Source organism: Rattus norvegicus, chromosome 1 (assembly GCF_021556685.1).
Source record: "Rattus norvegicus strain SHRSP/BbbUtx chromosome 1, alternate assembly SHRSP_T2T, whole genome shotgun sequence".
Taxonomy (NCBI): domain Eukaryota; kingdom Metazoa; phylum Chordata; class Mammalia; order Rodentia; family Muridae; genus Rattus; species Rattus norvegicus.
In genome coordinates, this window is record NC_141534.1 from 104,347,023 (window position 1) to 104,368,903 (window position 21,881).

At 40.6% G+C, this 21,881-nt stretch overlaps 1 protein-coding gene across 4 annotated transcripts in view; it reads left to right on the forward strand.

The window, feature by feature from the left end:
* The window catches only part of Zfp141 (zinc finger protein 141), a 39,450-nt gene that overhangs the window by 8,846 nt on the left and 8,723 nt on the right, over positions 1-21,881 (forward strand). For all 4 annotated transcript variants that reach the window (NM_001408793.1, XM_087591978.1, XM_087591979.1 and 1 more), the window contains exons 2-5: positions 9,904-10,148; positions 10,621-10,747; positions 11,217-11,297; positions 21,082-21,191. In NM_001408793.1, coding sequence (NP_001395722.1) covers positions 10,134-10,148; positions 10,621-10,747; positions 11,217-11,297; positions 21,082-21,191 — 333 coding nt within the window. In that variant the 5' untranslated portion in view covers positions 9,904-10,133. The remainder of the gene's footprint in view (positions 1-9,903; positions 10,149-10,620; positions 10,748-11,216; positions 11,298-21,081; positions 21,192-21,881) is intronic.

Consider the following 21,881-nt stretch of genomic DNA (forward strand, 5'->3'; position numbering starts at 1 on the left):
ATCGTTGCCCTCGGCCAGGGGGCCCGGCAGGCCTGAATGTGCTCGGACATGTCCCACATAAAAGGGGTGAGAGCAGCATTGGTGGTGGGCCGAATATAAGGTACCATCTCCAGGAAGGGAATGGAAAAAGCAAGATAAGAGCTATCTGTGTACAAGTTAAAGGGTGATCTGGGTAGGGTCTCAAATACTGCAAGGACAGCTCGGAGCTTTACCAACTGTGCGGAGTCCAAGGGAGCGGATATTTGATGTACCTTGCCATTAATGGAAAAGGCGGCATGGCCATTAGAGGAACCGTCGGTAAAAACAAGATGGACCCCAGGCAGGGGGCGAGTGCGATAACTTTTGGGAAAATAATAGGAACAGAAAGCTTACCAGAAAACTGAATTAATCTATCTGGAGGATAATGATTATCTATCTTACCCTGAAAGGCAACACAGCTGATTGCCCATTCGTCCATGTGTTGACCAAGCCAGGAGGCCTGAGATGGGCTATAGGGAAGAATCATGACATCTGGATCTTTACCAAACAATTTATGTGACTGTTCTCTCCCAAGACGTATAATCTGTGCCACCAATAAGAGGTAGTTCGGCAGGACCTTGTTAAGAGAGGCAGGCAAATGTATCAAATAGAGAGGACATTCTTGCCAGAGAACTGCAGTAGGGGGAAGGGGTGTGGAGAGGACTATAAAAAGTAATGGATGATGGGGAGAAAAATAAGCAATTTTTTGGTTAGCAATAGCCAAGGAGAGGGCCTCAGAGGCCTCAGGCCTAAGGCAATGAGGTGAGGTGGGATCAGAGTTGCCTCGGAGGATATCAAAAAGGGGCTTAAGCTGTCCGGTGGTGAACTTTAAGTAAGGGCAAAGCCAATTAATGTCGCCCAATGGCTGATCCCTTGCAAATTCGTGAGTGAAGGCTGAAGAGGCCAAGATGAGGGCCAGTGATTTTTAGATATGACAATAGCATCAGCCCCAGTATCAACAATGCCGGGAAACCATCGGTTGTCTAGTTTAAGTTTAAGAGCAGGCCTTTCATGGGTAATTGTCTGGACCCAAAAGGCATCCGAAGAGCCAGGTTGGGTAGCACCATGGCAGTCCTGGAGAGACGGGTAGCGCCGGTCTGATGGCAGGGGGAGAGCCTGGGCAATCCTTTGTCCCTCCTTTAAGGTCATAGGGCCAGAGGTAGCGATAGCCAGTACCCGCATTTCTCCGGTGACCACCGTGGGGTGTATGATGACCCCCTGTAGGGCAGACGAGGCTTGTCCCATGATCAGGAAAAGGTATTAGGAGGCGGGGGGCCAAACATTCTGGTGGGAACAATTTGTGTGCTGTCTTCAGGCCTCGATATTGTATCGGCGGCGGCACACAAGTCCACTCCTGTGCTTCCTGAGGTAGCTCTGAGGAAGGGAGGGGAGTGTTTGGCCCTGGGGCAGGTATCTGAGAGGCCATGGAGGTGAGCTGGAAGTGAATGGTTCTCGGGGGCCCCTGAGGAGGGCCCCTCCACCCGTTTCCCTGAAGGGGTGGGAGGGGATTACCGGAAATGTCCGTTTTGGAGTGACATAGATTAGCCCAATGTTTTCCTCTCTTACAGCGAGGGCATTGTGTGGCCGGCAGGGGACCAGGGAGGTGGAGAGCCAGTATCTTATCCAAAGAGTCTCTCATTCTTTGGTCTGCCCTCTGAATCAAGGCATTGTCTAGCAAAATGTCCTGGCTGACCACATTTAAAACAGTTTTTATGGGAGGTTGGGCCTTTAGCTACTTGGAGAGCTGCTCCGATAGCCAAATTGATGCCTGGGTGACCTTATTCGAAACCATATCAACAGCGGCACAAAGCCTGACCAAATCATGAAGCACTTTATTTTTTGTTTGTCCCTTAAGGATGGACTTGCAAGCCGAATTAGCATTTTCATAAGCAATTTGTTTAAGGAAATTATTGTCCTCTTCTCCGGGACCCAAAACCCTTTCTGCAACCTCCTGCAATCTAGCAACAAATTCACTAAACGGTTCTTGAGGACCCTGGATGACTTTAGTAAGGGGAGTTGTAAGGGTCTCTTTGAAGGGGACAGCCTTCCAGGCCCCCAGGGCGGCCTCTTTAACTAGAGCCAAGAGGCCTATAGGTACCCTGAGCTGACGACCCTCTGACACGTATTTTCCTTGTCCAGTAAGTTTGTCAAAGGTCCTAGCTGCCTCTGGGGCCCGGGGATCTTTCTGATTCCTTCCCGCTCGAGTCTGGTAGTGGTTGAAAAAGTCAGCTTTCCATGACAAAAACTGTTTGCAAGAGAGAACTGCCTGAGTTGCTCTGAACCATTCTCCCGGGTGAGGTATCCGCCTCCTGAGAGGGCTTCAAGCATGGATTGTGTAAAACAGGCATTAGGGCCATAGGTCCTAACAGCATTATTAAGTTCCCTAAGGGGCTTAAATTTGAGTCTTTTAAATTCTACCATTTCCTGTGACAGATCTCGTGGTTCCTCACTACCCTTTTTTTTCTACTTCTTCTTCTCCCTCACCCCTGGCTTTTTCTTCCCTCCTCTCTATCACTTCTCAATTCTTCATCAGATGACTGGGTTTCTCTGGCCCATTGCCTAGTAATGACGGGAAGACCAGTACCTTGGAGGTCACTGAATTGTGTCTGGCCCGTTGACCAGAAGTCTTAATAGGCCGGGGTTGGGGATAGGAAAAGACAGTATCGGCAACGGTTTTCTGCAGGGAGAAGAGCTCTGAGTTGAGTTTGGCAAACTCCTTCTGTAGTGATAGAACGTCTCTCAGAGCGACAACCTGTTTAGTCAAATCATCTTTGGCTTTTAGCAAAAGGTCAACAGGGACTGAAGGGACAGGGAGAGCCGGGGCACAAAAGGTTGGGGGCAAGGGGGTGGTGCCTTGGCCGAGACTAGAGGAGGCCAGTCAGGGTTGCGATAGCGAGCGGCCTCTTCTTCAAGATTGCTTTCCTCACAGGGTGTCAATTTATTGGGAGGAAAGGAAGGCTTTTGTAGCACTGGGAAGGCAAGCCCCGGGGTGTCTTCCCTTTCCGGCAGGGGTGGGTAAATGGCCATTGATGCCCCGGGAGGACCCAAAGTTGGAATATCTGTGGTGACCAAGGGGCAAGGGGAGCCTTCTCTATTCTTTATCTCTGTCTCTTCTCGGGGATTAACGGAGGAAAGGGAACCCTGCCGTGAAAGGGGTTTGATAAAGTCCTCTGCTAAAGAGATAATCTTTCCCTTCTCTCCCGAGGAGGACTTAAGTATGTCTCTAATGAGTGTCCAATAACTAAGGGTCTGGATAGGAATTGCCTCAGATCCTTTTTCTTTTAACAGATCATTTAAACATCTACCAAGCTTTTCCCAGCTATAGGGGCTAATATCTGGTCCTTCAATAATGAACCAAGGACAAACTTCAGATATAAAGATACAAAATTTAACAAGATCCTTTTTCTTAACTCTAACTCCCCTTTCCCTGAGGGAAGCCTTCAAGTCGTTAACAAAGACCGCTTCCTTAGAGAGCTTTTGGCCCATTCCTAATGAGACAGAAGTCCTTCTTACATGTTCACGACTGTCTCTCATGAGTGGCAAGAGCGCATGATCTATGAGCGGCCACGGTGCGTTCACTTCCGACTCGAGTCAGTCCACGGTGTCCGTCCGTTTGGTTCCCCGGCCGGGGTCACACAATCGCCTTCTGTCCGGAGAGGATCTGTGCCTCGGGTCCCTGTTCGGGCGCCACAGGGGCTTCGTAATTTACAGGAACCGAGGGGGATCCAAACCTGAGGAGGAATGGGTGAGAAAGAGGAGCGAGACCAAGCAGTGTCCTTGTCAAGGTCTCTGCTTCATCCATCTTATCTAGTTTGCTGGCTGTATATGTATGGGCCTCCCAGATACATAAGCTGAACATGGCACGAGAAGACACAATAGGACGAGGCAGAAGCCTTCATATCAAAGCTGGATGAGGCAACTCAGTAGTAGGAAAAGAGTCCAACAGCAGGCAAAAGATTCAGATTCCCACCCCCTATACACATATAATACACGCCTACTGTTAGGAGTCCCACAAGAGCACCAGGCTAAGCAACCATACATATATGCAGAGAACCTAGCGTAGACCTGTGCACGATCCACAATTGCCTCTTTAGTCCCTGTGAGCCCTTATAGGCCCAGGTTAGTTGATTCTGTGGACCAGCTTTCCTGTTGTCCTCAACACCTTTGGCTTTGATAATTCTTTCTCCCCATCTTCCACAGAGTTCCCTCAGTACTGCCTAATGTTTGGCTTTGAGTGTTTGCCTCTGCAAATATCAGCTGTTGGAGGAAACCTCTTTGATGAAATTTGAGCTAGTCACTGTTCTAGGAGTATAGCAGAGTATTATTAATAATCATTTCATTGATTTTGATTTTCTTTTTCCAGTCATGTTTGGTTCTAGCCTAGGTCTCTGGGCTCTCCACTGCCCAGTTCCTAGCTATCCAGGAACTGTCACGGCTTCTTCTTGTGGCATGAACCTCAAGATAATTCAGTCGATGGCCACTCCCACAAGTTTAGTGTCTGCATTGCCCCTGCACATCTTGCAGGCAGGAAAGACTGCATGTTGGACAGATTGTGGGTTGAAACCTTTGTGACTGGATTGGTGTCCCAGTCCCACCACTGGTAGCCTTGCTTGGTTGTAGAAGACAGTTTGTTAGTGCTCCATATGCCCCATTACTATGGGATTTCACTAGGGTTACTCCCATAAATTCTAGGGAATTTTCATAGCATTAGGCTTCCCCAAGTAGTAGTCTCCATGTACTCTCTCCCTCCATCACTCTCCCCACACCTCTTGTTCTCATCCCACCCACCCCTAGTTCACCTTCAAAATCTATTCTATTTCATTTTCCCGAGGAAATACAGAGAGGTCTCAGGCATTAAAAGGTTAGGATCACAACCAAAATATCCTTGACCCATTTTTTATTTCAATAGGGAGTTGTTCAGTTTTCATGGGTTAGTAAGTTTTCTGTTTCTGTTATTCTCTTTCTTTTCCAACTTTAATCCCTAGCGGTGTGATAGGACGCAGGAGTACTTCAGTTTTCTTGTATTCTAAAGACTTACTTTGTACCCAAGTATGTTGTGGTTTGCCCTGAAGTTATCTGTATTTTGATGCTAATTCCACTGCCCCAAGGACAGCTGCCTAGTCAAGGACTCAGAACTCAGGTGACTTCACCAGAACCACCTCTCCATTGAATTTGTAAAGTACTGGTGAGGGGCAGGTACAGGATAGAAGGAGGTCTGTCATTGGAGGAGAAGGAAGGATGGGTGGGAAATAAGTTTGAAGGAAGATGAGGAGACAGAGAGAAAGGAGAGACCAGAGGGAGAGGGGGCGGAGAAGTCGTGGCAGGACAAGATGTCAGGTGATGTTAGGATTCTGCTCTGTGTATTTACAGGTTGTTATTAATGTTCTCAAGGGATGGATGGTACTGGGCTTTGTATATTTAAGTGGGCAATTATATCTTATCAATTGGGTCAAAGATTATTGTGTTGTGTGTTCTTTTATGTGAAGGTTTGAGTGTAGGAAAGTGCGCGGCTGGGGTGTTTCCGCCAAGATATCTAGCAGATCTTGGGGCACCGAGGTGCGGACCTAGTGGGGTAAAAGACAACAAATACTCTTTTATTTTTATATTTTACAACAACACAAGTATGTGGTTAATTTTGGAGAAAGTTCAGTAAAATACCAAGAAGTTATATTCTTTTTTTTTTTTTTTTGTTTGGGTAAAATGTGCAGTAAATGTGAGTTATGCCCATTTAGTTTATACAATCAACTAATAGCTCAAGTATTTCTCTTTTGACTGGATGCCTCTTTCCACTTTCTGGTTTTTAGAGACCCTGTTGAGAAGTTGGGTATAATTTTAATAGGTCTGTCTTTATATGTTATTTGGTCTTTTTTGCTTGTAGTTTCTTATATTCTTTCTTTGTTTTGTATGTTTAGTGTTTGATTACTATGTGATAAGTTTATGTTTTTCCTGGTGCAATCTACTCTTCTTGTAATAATGTAGGTATCTCCTTTAGGCTAGGAAACTTTGCTTCTGTGATTTTGTTAATGTGTAGCAATGAACATGTATGTGCAGGTATATCTGTGTCAACAAAGCGGTATACCATGTGACATACTATGACACACTATAATTTCCACAATGAGATATTTTTGTTTCCTTTTGGTATTTTTCCTTTGTATTTGCTTTTGGATGTGAGGTTGCAAGGGAAGAGGGTATATTTGAATGAACAGAGAAATGAGTAGGATTGGGATACTTGATGTAAAATTTACAAAGAATCAATAAAACGTTTAAAAAATACTTTTTGGGACTTTGAACTGGGATTCTTCTCTTTTCTCTATTATTCTTGGGTTGGTCTTTTCATAGTGTCCCACATATCCTGGATATTTTTGGGTCAGCAATACCATTTGCTTTGACTCATGGGTCCATTTGTTCTATAGTATCTTCAGTGCCTGAGATTCTCTCTTCCATCTCTTGTATTCTGTTGGAGAAGGTTGCCTTTGTAGTTTCTGTTTGCATTCTTAATGTTTCCCTTTCCAGAATTCACTTAGTTTTTGTTTTTTTTATTGATTCTGTTTTCAGTTTTGAACACTTTTATTTGTTTTCTTCAACTGTTCCCAGCCATCCACCAGGATTTGATTAAGGGATAATGTTAAACATGAGATTATTTGCCAGAGAAACCCAGTTCTACCATTTTGAGCCAAATTTGAAGATTTATTAAATGCTGACCAAGGTGGACTTTGGTCAGGGCCACTCCCTTTATTACCCTGCTGAATGCCCCAAGACACCTGTAGTCAGGGCTTTTATGGACAAAACCATTTGCCCACCATTTTTTCCAATGAGACTGTTAATTTTTAACAACTACAACTCCCAGCATTCCATGATGTTACTTGGTCCTTGAGTGGGTGGGGCTTGCAGGTTAATTTTGGGCATTAGAATTTATTCCCTTCCTCCAATTGTTTGCTTGTGTTTCCCTGCATTTCTTTAAGGGGTTTATTCATTTTCTCTTTAAGGAGCTCTATTATATTCTTGTAATTGGCTCTAAGATCTTTTTCTTTTGCTTCAGCTATGTTGGAATAGTCAGGGCCTATTGTGGTAGATCTCTGTGATTTTATGGGGTCTGATTAGATAGATCCAGCACAACTCAAAACACCAGGTCGATGCACATGACAATTTATTGAAATCACGCTACTACGGATTCATAATATGCAGAACAGACCAGAAGCTGCATTGGGACTTTAAGCCAGAATGTTACAGAGCTTTTAAGTTTGAAAACCACTAACATCTTCATCAAATTTCAGTCCACCAATCAGGTTTTAGATATAGGGGACCTTGTTAGGAACATATCTTTGTGCTACACCATGTTTCTGTTGTTTGTTTTATTCAACTGTGGCAAGGCGATTTGCCTAGCATTCGTGTCCCAACTTGCCACCCAGGATGTCAGTCATCCACATACATTTGTAGTCCTGCCAAGCAGGAAGTCAGTTACCTAGGGAGGTCTTGGGAGCTTAAACATTATTTCACCTATATTTAAAAATGGAAGTTTTATTCTAAATGGTTTCTGTTTGATTCCTTTTACAAGCTTTGGTTGAGACATATTGCCCTGGCTGTTATTGATTGTGTTTTGGTGCTAGCATCTGCTTTGGGGGATTATGGGTCAAGGTGTTTGTTTTTGTTACGAGGGTGTTTTGTTTCTTGGTTTCTGTCTCTTTTCTGGATTTTCAGAGATTGGCTTGCTCAGCTGGTATGTTCTTCATGAGTGATTATTTTTGTTGGAGGCTGGAGGAAGAGGAGTGAGGGGACAATGGCTAGGGGTGACCCTGAGGATTGGGTTTGGAGAAACAGGATGGAGAAAGTTTATGGTCAGCCTTCCTGGTCATGTGGCATGAATGTCTTATGGTTGAGCAGGGCGTGTTAGCTGTTAGCTTAAGTTTAGTCCTGGGGTACACTGCAGAGGGAAGAGGAAGGCCAGGGGGTGTGGCAAGTGATATTCTTTCCATGTTCTGATATTTTATCTCCTTTCTTTCTTCAGAGGCTTGAAGGCCTTGTGATACAGGTCTTTCAGTTGCTTGGTTAGAGTTACACAAAGATATTTTGTATTATTTTTGGCTATTGTAAAGGGTGTTGTTTCCCTGACTTCTTTCTTAGTTCTTTTATTGTTTGTATCCAGGAGGGCTACTGAGTTTTTTAATTAATTTTGTATCCAGCTACTTTACTGAGAGTGTTTATCACTGTAGGAATTCTCTGGAATAATTTTTGGAGTCACTCATGTATAGGATGATAACATAGATGAGTAGTGATACTTTGATTTCTTCCTTTCCAATTTGTTTTCCCTTAATCTTCTTTAGTTGTCTTGCTGCTCTAGCTACAGCTTCAAGTACTATGTTGGACAAATAGCAAGAGAGTGAGCAGCCATGTCTTGTCTTTCAAAGGCTTGTACTCCACAAAATTGGAAAATCTAAATGAAACAAGTGATTTTCTAGATAGATAACACTTACCAAAGTTACATCAAGATTGAGGAAACTGAACAGTACTCAGAAACTCCTAAGAAAATAAAAGTAACCATCAAAAGACTTCAAACCAAAAAAAGCCCAGGGCCAGTTGGTTTTAGTGCAGAATTCTATGAAAATTTTTATGAACAAGTAGTACCTATTCTCTTCAAACTATTCCACAAATAGAAACAGAAGGAGCATGGCCACACTCATACTGTGAGGCCAGAGTAACACTGATACACAAACCACACAAAGACTCCACAAGGAAAGGAAACTGCAGACCAATTTTCCTTATTAACATTGATGCAAAAATATTCAATAAAATACTCACAAACCCAATTCAAGAATACATCAATAATATCACCCACCATGATCAAGCAGGCTTCTAGTTCCAAGGCATCTAGGTTGCATTGCCAGTGTGAGAAATACTTTTAGCTGTTCTAGTGTGTGCTCTCCACCAGAGAAGTCTATTGTGGCACAGGTTAAACCAATAGAAAGCCTTTATTAGCCATCTGATGACTCTAACTGGGTGTTTGGAATCCAAGTGTATTCCTGACCCTTTTTCAGGGTGAGTTTCTAAGCCCAAAACCACATTCTTTGTCGACATCTCAGTTAGCAAAAACAGTTAAACAGAAGCAGAACTCACTACACAAGTCAAAAATGAAAGATGCATTTAGTCTTTCCCTGCACTAAGGACTTTGATGGATTAGGTCTTTGACTTTGTTTTTGGCAGGTGGTGCTGTGTTGTGTTGTGTTTAATGCCTGCATAGTGCTTCCACTGTGGCATCAGTTGTTAAGAGGCCATTATATGGCTAGCCTACATATTCTAGCCATTTTCCCAAATAGAGAAATTGGTTTTGTTTTACTTAAGCATCTCAGACAAATAGAAAATGAGAAAAGGGTCTCTAGGGTTTCTGATGTGTGCTCTGCCTCCATTTTAAAAGCCGACAAGCCTGTGTTAAATGTGGTCATGCAGCCACCTTTCCAGGTATAGAGAAACATCCATTGCATGGTGGAAGAAGCGGCTACCTCAGTGTAGCAAAGGAGAAACTTAAATTTTATCTCTCTGAAGGCACTCATGGTTTCTGAGTGTCTCCTGTGGCACAGGGTATCAAGGGAAGTCATTTTCAGTTTCTGCTTTCCAGACTGCGGGTGTGGCAGCAGGGAGGTAGAAGTGCTACCACCATTAAATACAGAGTAGCATCAGGAATGTGAAATATTAAGATGATCTTCGTAAGAGTGTCCACTGTTGATTGTAAACTACATTGTGCCTAGAGGCCCCAAAGCCCTGGAAAGGCAAACTAAATATGTCCTTTAGACCAGTAACAATGGGGCCAGCCTATGGAAGACCAGGTGTGCCCCCATGTAGAGAAGTTCATGAAGTAGAAATTACTAACCCTTTTCTCCTTAATCCTTATAGATTCTAAACAGATGTTTCAAGTGGCTGTGCCCTGACCCATGTCTGAGCTTGTCCACACTTCCATCCTGATGTCCTTATGTGGGTGAAGAGGATCCCAACCTGGAGCCTGGATCCAACACTGAAAGGCCCATAACTTCTGGTCCTCACCATCTCTCCAGCAGTGAAGGTCCCCAATGTCATCCTGTGGATCCAGCACACCCAGCTGAAGGAGGCTCCAAGAGATAACAGAAATGGGTCGTCACCAGGTCCTCCAACTCCCTAAAGATAGGACTAACACGGGCCCTATAATTATGGTTGACCTCTTTTGTCTTTTTCATTATTCTGATAATTCTCTGTATTAACCCTTTTTTTCACCTGTGGGCAGCCACTTGTTTTTCCATCTCTTCTCTCTCACTCTTTATTTCTCTCCAGGAAGGCATGACCTGAAATATTTACAAACTTCCTGATATCAGAGGTGAATGTAGGTACTAACTGCTACAGAGAAGGATGTGGGTGGTTACTTATCACCGAGGAGCTACGCCTGCTCCTAAACCGTTCATCTGAGGGTCTGTTAGATCTTTGTAGACAAGTCAGAATGTCTTCCTTCTCAGATCCTAACTTTAGAAAAGTGTATATTGATTACTGATAACAAAACAAATTTTGTAGTTACTTTAATCTCATTCACTCGGTAATGACCAAACCAATGGCTATAAGAGGAAATGTTAATTTTCATTTCAGAGTCTGATAACTTTCAAAGACGTGGCTATAGAGTTTTCCCAGGAGGAGTGGGAATGCCTGGACTCTGCACAGAGGACTTTGTATAGAGATGTCATGTTGGAGATCTACAGCATCCTGGTCTCTGTGGGTGAGAATAGTTTTCTTCTGTGATTTCTATTTGGTGCTACAGTGTCTATCAAGTGTGTTTACTATTTGTATCTGTTGATTGTCTGAGTCACAGCTCTCAGTCTGTCCTAGACAGTGGTGATTGTCTTTTTTTTTTTTAATAGAAACATTTGAAATCACTCTACCTTTTGTTTACATTTAGTAAAATCCTCCAATTTATATGTATCTGACATTTGGTAGCACAAAAGAGTTGATTTTAACAGCTGTGTTTTTTTTCATGTGGGAATTTAAAGGAGAATAAATATATACAAAATCTTAAATGTATTGATTTCAGAAAAGTCTAAAATATGTTTCAGGAAGTAACAATTAGGAAGTCATTTGTGGATCTTCCATTCTGTTTCCTCTTATTCAGTGTGTACAGTCCAGTGGTTGAGACACAACTTCATTGAACATAATGTAAAATGATGTCATTTGCCTCTTCTAATACACAGGCCTTTCGGTATCAAAACCAGAGCTACTCACCTGTCTTGAACAAAAGGAAGAACTCTCCTTTGCAAAAGACATAGAACCAGGTAATTTGGAATGAATCAATGTCTTGTGGCAATTCTAATTCAAGTAGTAATCCTAACTTGTAGAGATATTAGCCTATCACCTTTCTAGATGATACTTATATAATGTATCCAGACTGTAATACACAATGGAATTAAATTGTTTATTTCTCATTTTATCCAAATGGTGTTGAGTTAAAATATAATATTGTAGTACCAATTTGGCAATGTTTGTGGGTTTATTGTTTTTTTACTACATGCTGTATTTTTCTGCAGTGAGCCAGTACAGATATGTTTGCTTAAATTCTTACTTATATATTTTTAATTTTATGTAACACAATTTCTCATTTATTGTCTCCTCTCACCATGTTCCTGTCCACTTGCCCTCACCCACACTGACCCATCATCACGATTTCTCTCTTATGTGCATTCTTCCTCTTTCTCAAAAATGAAAACAAGACTGAAAAATCATAAAAGACCAAAGATTTGGATTTCTGTTGGTCAAATGCTCTTGCACATGAGGCATTCTCGGAAATGTGGTTAATATACCCGATTTCATTCCACTGAAGAATAATTTTTCCCCTTTCACAGAATCTGTGAATTTCAAATACGTGTTTGGCTAGTGGTAGGAGTTTTTGCTTGTTTTCCCTTTTGAGCTGTGAGCTTCTCATTCCTGAGCTTGTACAGGTCTTGTGTATGCCATAGTCTCAGTGAGTATATGTGGTCATTAGTCCTGATGTGTCTGGAAAATGCTTTTTCTTTACAGTTATCCAGCACCTCTTACCTTTATAGTCTTTCTGATTCCTCTTATGCATGGGCCCTAAATCCTTGATTGAAGGGTTGGGATAATGACTGCTTGTATAGGTCTGAGTGCTCTAACATATTTCATTCTCTGCATATTGTCTGGCTGTGGGTGGTTATGTTAACCTTTGCTGATGAGGGTTGAGGGATGCACAGATCTGTGTGTATAATGGCCTGTCAGTAGGATTCTTTGCCATGTTCATTTAGCAGAATTCTAGTATCTGGTACATAGGGCCTATGAGCACTCTAGTCTCAGGTTCTTGGTCTCATCAACAGTATCATGTATCTGTTTCTACTCACCTAGGTATCTTTAGACCATGTCTGAGGGTTTGAATAAGTATAGCTCTCATTGGCTCATGTATTCCAATGCTTAGTCATCAGGGCATAGCCATACTTGAGAAGGATTAGGAGGTGTGGCCTTTTTGGAGGAAATGTGTCACTGGGGATGGGCTTTGAGACTTCAAATGCCCAAGCCAGGACTAGTGTCACTCTCACAGCTGCCTTTGAATCCATATGTAGAATTCTTAGCTTCTTTGGAATCATACCTGCTGATATGCCACCATGTTCCCTGCCTTGATAGTTGACTAAATTTCTCACACTGTAAAGAATCCCTGCTTAAATGCTTTCCTAATAAGAGTTACTGTGTTCATAGTAACACTTCATTTCAATAGAACAATAAGCAAAACAGAAATTGGTGCCAAGAATGGGTTATAGGCCTACCCATGCTGCTTGTTGGTGGAATGTAGACTTTGGGGTCTGGATTAGGAAAGTATTTGAATTTGATATGCAGGGCCTAGTTGGTCATACCAGCAGGAGCATGGAACACGTGGTACTAAGAGGAACATAGATTATGATCTCCTGGCTCAAGAGGTGTCTGAGAAGCATATTAGTAAGTTCTATAGAGACAGTTACTGTTATATTTTGGTCAAGAATATGTCTACTCTATGCCCTTGTCCTAAGATCTCTCTGAGGGTGAATTATAGAACTTTGACTTAATGGCAAGAGCAGAGGAGATTTCAAGACAGCCTAGAATTTGTGGTCACTGTAATGCATAGCAATAATGAAGGTGAGAGGCCTGAGCAAGGAAAAATAATAAATGTACATTAGATGAGAAAGGGAGCACCAGGAAATGTAGATGAGAAAGGGAGCACCAGGAAATGTAATGGTGCTAAGTCATAGCCTCATGCTAAAAAAGGGAGGGTGGGAATGATGACTTCCGACTTGTGAAACTGAGTTAAAGAAATGATTAAGCAGCGAAAGCAAAAAGCTGATGAAAATTTATTTGAACAAGAGGCCAAGTTCCAGCTCTAGCAAGCAAAAGAATGTGGCAGTTTGGGCCATGTGATGCTGGCTTTAGAGACAATGATACAAAAAAGGCAGTCTGGAATCCCCCTTCATGGTTAGGAAAAGCTACTGAGGTCTGGTATGTGCTAGGGGTGTCTCTACATGGAGACCCCTCAGAGAAGCCTTTGCATGAAACTGTAGAGTTGAAGGCTGTGATGTGTTGGAGACTCCAAGATATTGGAGATGCTAGAGTTGTGGACTACCTGCTGAAGAGAGCTGCAGACTTATTGTGGAACTAGGCTCAGAGAGAAACGTGTTGCAGTCAACAAAGCTAAAAGATTTAGAATTCTGAATAGTGGATTATCATCAGATGTGGGAATGTATAATTTGGAGTTTTCCCTGCTTGTATTCATTCCTTTTTAGGTCCAGTATTCCTCATTATGATCCCCTTCTTCCCTTTTGGAATGGTATTATATATATAACATATGTATATTATATATATGTATATATAATGTATAATATATAATTTATATATTATATATATTGTGCCATTGATTGTTGAAAGTATGTGATTTGCATTTGAGTTTGATTTCACAGCAGGTTACAGTTAAGAAATTGCCACAAGTCTCAGAAAAGAGTTTGATCTTTGGACTTTTAAACATTGTTGATATTTTTACAGATGATAGGGACTCTGGAGATTGGACTGACTGCCATTATGATAGTAAAAGTTATGTTTTTCACATTATGATAGGCTTACAAGCCAATGGGGACTAATGATTGTCATTTGAATAAGAATGGCCCCAAAGTCTCTTATATTTGAATGCTACAGTCATCTGAGGTAGTCTCAATTGAGGGTATGTCCTCATCAAAATGACTGGTTGTTATGTTTATGAGAATTTGTGTGGATTGATGATTGACATTGGAAGGCTCTTCCACTGTAGGTAGTAATATCCATGCAGCTGACTACACCTGTGAGAGCTTTATCTTAGTGAAATCATGTGAAGTGGGAAAACCTGTTTTTTTTTTTTTTTTTTTTTTTTGGAGCTGGGGACCGAACCCAGGGCCTTGCGCTTCCTAGGTAAGCGCTCTACCACTGAGCTAAATCCCCAGCCCCAAACCTGGTTCTTTTGATGTGGGAAGATCTACTTTTAATTTGGGCTACATGTATTTTATGGACTGGTTTTGAAAGCTTTATGAGTTTTTGTTTTTTTTTTTTTTAAGATTTAGTTACTTTTATTTATACGAGTACACTGCAGCTGTCTTCAGACACACACCAGAAGAGTGCATGGGATCCCATTACAAATGGTTGTGACAGCACATATGAAACCCAAGAAGTATGACCAAAATGCGAATGCTTCACTCCTTCTTTAAAAGAGGACCTTTCCTCTCTGCCCTGCTCCTAAGATGTCTTCTCTCTGCCTGGTGACTAATTACCATGAGAGCAGACATCTTCAGTGTATGATAGACACATGACAAAAGAGTACCAGAGACAGAAGAGAGCCATAGTATGCCAATAACTCTCAAAGATAATGGAGAGACTCGTTTGTATCAGGAAGCTTTCTTAAGAATCATCAAGGAAACAGAGTTGGTGAGAGAACTTCCTCCTGGAGGTCTGGGCAGTGATAAACGTTTTGTTGAGTCTTTTATATGATGCTCTTAAGGTTTGTGTGAAACGAAAATTGTAGAGGAGAAAGTTTGTGAACATATTTAATGTTTTAGGGTGGGGCCGGAGAGATGGCTCAGTGGTTAATAGCACTGACTGCCCTTCCAAAGGTCCGGAGTTTAATTCCAGCAACCACACAGTGGCTCACAGTTATCTGTAATGGGACTTGATGCCCTTTTCTGGTGTGTCTGAAGACAACTATAGTGTACTCATATAAATAAAATAAAATCTCTTTATTGTTTTAGAGTTCCTTTAATGAATCACTTCAGCATGAACTAATTTCTGTGATATGGGGTCTTTCCAGCAAGTTGCAATGAGGCCATATTGGATTATAGTGGACTGATGGGCAGGGTGGGTGGACAAAAGCACTTGCTCCCAAGTTTGATGACCTAAGTTGAGTTTTGGGGACTTCCATGGTAGAAGAAGAGAACCAGCTCCTGTAAGAGTTCCTCTAACTGCCAAATGCATACTGTGGCACACACACACAACGCACACCTCCACATTCACATAAATTAAATGTCTTAAAAGAAGGAAATTGTATGCTTGGGAGATGGTTTAGAAAATGCTTGTTTCACAGAATGAGCAACTTCAGATGGGATTCCCTAGAACATTATAAATGCCAGCCCCAGTAGCACATGTCTATAATCTCAGCATTACTCCTGTGAAGCAAGTAGACGTGAGATAAGAGAATCTCCAAAAGGCGGAGGGCTAGCTATCCTGGTGCAACAAATAACAAGAAAGATCCTGCCTCTAGCAAGGTAAAATGTGGATGTTGTCTTCTGCCACACACACCATGGCATACCTACACACTCATGTATGAATATTGTACATGCATGTATAAAATTAAATATTTTTAAAACAGAAATTTGGATTTAGATTCCCGTGGGGCAGAGAGGACATGAAGACTAAGCAGAGGCTGGGGGAATGTATGTACAATCCAGAGGAAGAGACTGTGGTAACCACCAGGACCAACACCTGAGGAAGTGTCTCTCTCATGGCCTCCAGAAGGAGCCAATTTAGCAATCCCTTTATTTTGAATTCTGGCATATTTTTTATACAGATGTCAATGAATTAGGAATGGTAGGTAATAAGTCAGGGAATATATGTGGAGTAATTCAAATCCCATCGCTTTAGTTCAACAATCAGAACTAAATGCTATTATCATGGTTCTATTGAAATGTTCCAGAATATAGTAATATAATTCTGACTCCCAAAATGCAGGTGTTCTTTTGCATATATGAACTGGTGAATACTTGGGATGATTCAGAATTAACTTTGTTATTTATACAACTACAATAGGGTGTTGATTCTAACTTTAGGAGTCTGACCTGGAGTAGTTTATTTTTAGGTTCAGTTAAGCACAGTAAAATTTGTGAACACTTTCCTAGTTAAAATTAATCTGTTCAATCCTGTGTGACTAATAAATACAAGAGGTAAATATAGATCATATGTAATTATATTGAGCTCTTTGTAAAGTAAGTGGGTCACTGTGATGGTTTGTATATGCTTGGCCCAGGGAGTGGCACTATTAGTAGGTGTGGCCTTGTTGGAGTAGGTGTATCCCTGTGAGTGTGGGCTTAAGACCCTCACCCTAGCTGCCTGGAAGTCAGTCTTCTATCAGCAGCCTTCAGATGACGCAGAACTCTCAGTTCTGCCTGTACCATGCCTGCCTGGATGCTGCCATGCTCCTACCTTGATAATGGCCTGCACCTCTGAACCTTTAAGCCAGCCCCAATTAAATTTTGTCTTTGTAAGTGTTGCCTTAGTCATGGTGTCTGTTCACAGCAGTAAAACCCTTCCATAAGGATGGGTTCTATAGACTTATTGAGAACAGGATGCTTATAATAAAAGTAGGACCCCTTGGTTTTATCCATAAGACTGCAGATATCACAAGGCTATTTACCTCCTCTTCCACCAGCCTTCTAGGTGGATAACAAATTATACATTCCTTTCTTTGAAGGAACAACCTGTGTATATAACAGTGAAATTTCCCCTAGTCCTTATCTATGAGCAGAAAGATCTCCTTGCCTCCTATATATCCCCCCTTTTTTAGTTTTTAAAGAGAAAATTGTGGTTTTAATAGAGGCTAAGGTTGAATACATTGCCTGCAGGGCTAGTCTTTGTAGGCAAATGTAATAGAATTATGTGAACATCTAATAGAACCAAGGAAAGGGAATAGCTGTCTTAAGCCCAATAGTTACTCAAAGGTCACTTGAAAGATTTTATCTCTTGATGGAGGTCATTAATTTGGTGATCAATAGTATGAAAGAAATCTAACACATTAAAATAACTCATGCCAGAAAATTATAGACAACCAAGATTATACTTGAACAAGTAATCAATATTAACTCTTTTTTTTAAAAAAAAAAAGATAGTTCTTACTTTGCCCATGTCTTTGGTACTTTCTGCTAATGTATTTGATTTTAGTCTTTTTATTAATTCTACAGTCATAATTCATTTTGTATTAGTATATAGATAATCACTCCTGGAATTGATAACTTAAAAAAAAATAAAAACAATCCTTGGCATTTGAAAACAACATCATACTATTTCCTATTACACAAATGCCCCCCACCCCTGACTCAAAAAAAAATGGAGTTTTCATTGACAAGCTGAGTATTAACATGTAATGTAGTCAGTAAATGTGAGAGCTTGGTTTTGTGTCCTTGATGTCTTCCAGGACACCTACTTGTTCTTCCTCTTAGGTTGTATCCTCTTTACAGACTTGTCTCTTCATATGCTTTCTTCGTCTGGTGATCTTCAGGCAGGTGTCATGGTTGCAGGCATTAGAGCAGGTGCCATCTGGGACTTTGTTTTCTGAGAAGGCACAAATATTGTATCTCCCTGATGCTTGATTATTTTCTTTTTCTTTTTTTTTTCTGGAGCTGGGGACCGAACCCAGGGCCTTGTGATTGCTAGGCAAGTGCTCTACTCATTGATTATTTTCTAACCTTCCATCTCTAATATTTTAAACTGTGTCTCCTTTAGTGTAAAAAGGTTTTGGGCAACGGCAAACATCAGTCTTCACTGTGAATGAATTTGACACTGAGATGGCCAAATGCAGCCCAGGGTGTGGTGATCTGGGCGAGCGTGTATGCCCTCTTCTTATCTTTATAATTTGTTGTTTAAGTATTAGACAGGATGCTAATTCCGATGTTACTTAGGAATCATAGGAAGATGGGCGTCTTGGCTGGGAAGCCTCCATTGTTTTTACAGTAGCATTTGTGCCTCTGAGGTCATGTAACAGTCAAAATACATGTTTGGCTTTACATGAATTACAAAAATAGGGAAATTTCAAGGACTGCTGAAATTTCTATATAGGCTGGTTGTAATTATTTTCATACTAGAAGTTGGGCCTGTTTTAATATTTAATATTTCCTCATGAAGGGATTGCTAATCATTCCATACTGGGTCATGCCCACTGAGAGGAACCCATGTTATTTCTCTCTCATCTTTGCAAATCTCCTTGGTGATGGAACTAGCCACTTGTCTTAAAAATATTTTTGTTCTTACCTTCAATGAGGACCCTGCCCTGCACTTTGGGTGCCCGTTGCAGGAGTCTCTGCAACCACCTAGGCTCGTAGAATAATGGTCTAGGGTAAGGAAGAAGGCAGCTTGGTTCATGCACAACTAAGAGCTGGTGTTGATTCAAACTTTGTTGGCCTGACCCTGAATAATTTTTTAGGCACAACAAAATCCAGTGACCTTTTTGCTTGTAATAATTAACTATATCCCGTGTACACAATAAATCTTTAGACATGACAACATCAAAACTCTTCATAAAACACATGTGACATCCTCCATAAAGATGGGTTCTGTAGGTTGACTTCTTGTGGTACCTCCCATAAAAATAGGTTTTACATAGATAGATAGATAGATAGATAGATAGATAGATAGATAGATGATAGATAGATAGATAGATAGATAGATAGATAGATAGATAGATAATAGATAGATAGACAGACAGACAGACAAGCTTGAGGGGAGGATCCTTGGCCTTGGCCACACAACACAGACTTCATCAGGCTGTTATCCACATCTTCTCTCCCAATGTTATGGGTTCATAACAAGTTATGTGCCCCACCCCCCATTTAAAGGAACAATTCTATGTGTTGAACATTTCAGTTTTCCCTAATGCCAATCTCTGAACACAAACATCTTTAATCTCTTACACAGTAAGAGGGACACACACTTAAGACAAAAAGCTCAGAATCACCTCAATAGACAGAGAAATGATCTTTGAAAAAATACAGCATCCTTTCATGATAAATGTCTGTAAGATATTAGGGAAATGAGTATCATATCTACACATTATTATATTATTATATATTATTATAATATTATATTATAGAAAATGTAGATTCAAGTAATTCTAAATGAAGCAAACCTCAAAGTGACTCTGTAAAATCAGGAATCAACAAGGATGACCATTTTGTTCACACCCATCTAACACAAGGAACAAACCATGTTGTCCACCCTGTACATCCCTGACTTCTACTCTGTCGAACTCTGAACTATTGGCCTAAAACAACTTGGGGGAGTTTTAGAGGATAGATATTGGGAAGGGAAAAAGAGTGAAATCCTCCTGTTTTTCAGGTAGTGATTATATAAAAAAATTTTTTTAATGAGGTTTCCCATGCTTGCTACTGGGGTTATTAACAGTCTATGGTTCTTTTGGGGACTATTGTTAGTCCAAGTGACATAAGTTTATATATCTCACATATGTACTGTATAGAATTTCACACAAATATAAACCAAAACATAATAATATAACATATTATGTTATATAATATATAATAGTAAAGTATATATTTAAATTAAATTATATATATATATAATAGGATAAAAATATTTACTTGAGGGACTGTCAGACAATCTCATTTTCATTCTGTGTTGACTTCCCTACTTCCAGAAATGAAGTCTCTTCCCATTTTTTTGTTTCCAATTCATATCATCTGTATGTCTTGTCCTAGCCAAAGAACTAAATAAATAATAACTGCTAAGAGATGGAAAATTAGCCTCTCTCAGGGCTGGGCCCTGTTATTAGTTGTTTAATACAGAGTGGCCAGCCCTGAATGTATATTTATATAAGCTACAAAGACTTACTAAAAGATTTTATTAGAATATTTATGCATACGTGTGTTTGTGTGTATGTGTGTGTGTGTGTAAAAGAACCTGATAATAAAAGAGGAGGGTATTTTGAAGATAACACTAGGTAGAGTTGCATGGAGGATGTTTGGGATAAGCTCTAGGCAGGATGGGAAGGGGAAAGAAATATAGTTCTCTTTCAGTTAAAATTATATTTAAATAATATGCATATTTACAGATATACTCTCTGCTTTCTTATATGTTATTTTGAAATTGAGTGTGGTTGAAAATTGTAATTTGTACACCAAAGGGCTTTTCTTGTTTTTTTGTTTTTTGTTTTTAAAGTCTAGGTATCTGAAAAAAAAAGGACTGTCCTAAAAATTAGTACTATTTGGAGATTTTGATACTTGTGTCTTGGCGTCCACTAAATTCTGTGGCCTTGTAGCTCTTATTTGTTTACATATTCTCTTTGTTTTCTTACTTACTCATTGTTTTCAAGTGTAGTGCATAAAATGACATGTTCTGAAAAGTATGGCTTAATCTGCAACTACGATTCAATTCAAGAATAACCATATAGTGTATTTATTCATTTTTTATTATTTTCCTTGTGTGTTTAGAAATCTATTTTGTGTTCAATATCATAATTCACTTTCAAAGTGAAGAGACCGTTTTTATTATCAAGTAATAATTTCACTTTTCATTGTGACACAATTCTGTATGAATTGTCTGCTGCACTACAGAATTAAGGCCAGCACTTCCATTTATTACAAATTGTATGATATGTTTCCATGTGATATCCTCCTGCATCTGTCATGCTGAGCACATTTGTTTCCTGATAGTACAAGAGTTGAAGGTTGGGTAGGATCATCTTGGCACAGTTCTTGTATCTGTGTACTTTATTGCATCGTGTTTCTGTGTTATTTTCATGTAAGTCCACAAAGTGAGTAAATGATTTTCTTTCATTTCTTCCAGCCCGGTCTTGCTTTCATAACAAGGAACTGTTCAAAATAGAGAGCCAACAGGAATCTGTCCAGAGAGAAGGATCGGGAAAATGTGGAAGGAACAGCCTTGGAGAGCTACATGTAAGGAAGTTCTGGGAAGGTAGAGGTGACAGTGAAGAGCATGAATTCTGTGAGGGTGGAAATGATCTGTAAGCAACACCCACTGCTGACATTCCTGACAGGGGAGATAAAGAAACGCAGTCTCGCAGTCTCGCAGTCTCGGGGTTGGGGATTTAGCTCAGCGGTAGAGCACTTGCCTAGTGAGCGCAAGGCCCTGGGTTCAGTCCCCAGCTCCGAAAAAAAAGAACCAAAAAAAAAAAAAAAAAAAAAGTCTAGACAGATGGCTCAACAGTTAAGAACACTGGCTGTGGGGTTGGGGATTTAGCTCAGTGGTAGAGCGCTTGCCTAGGAAGTGCAAGGCCCTGGGTTCAGTCCCCAGCTCCGAAAAAAAGAAAAAAGAAAAAGAAAAAAAAAAGAAAGAAAGAAAAGAAACGCAGTCTCCTCCTGACACAGCTCACTCTGGGCCACTTCCACACTCACAGTTGAAGGCTCCTCTAGGAAAATGTTCACATCCATTTTTGAAACATAACTTTACTCTTCATGGAAGTGTGAATACACGGAGAAGTAACATATAGGGGTGTACATATGAGCCTTTGAGATATGTTTATGCTGTATGGGATTAAGCAGTATTTCAACATTCTGTGAAGAAGGGATTAATATCACAGACAAACACATACAATATTATCACAGTGAAATGTATTCGACTGAAAA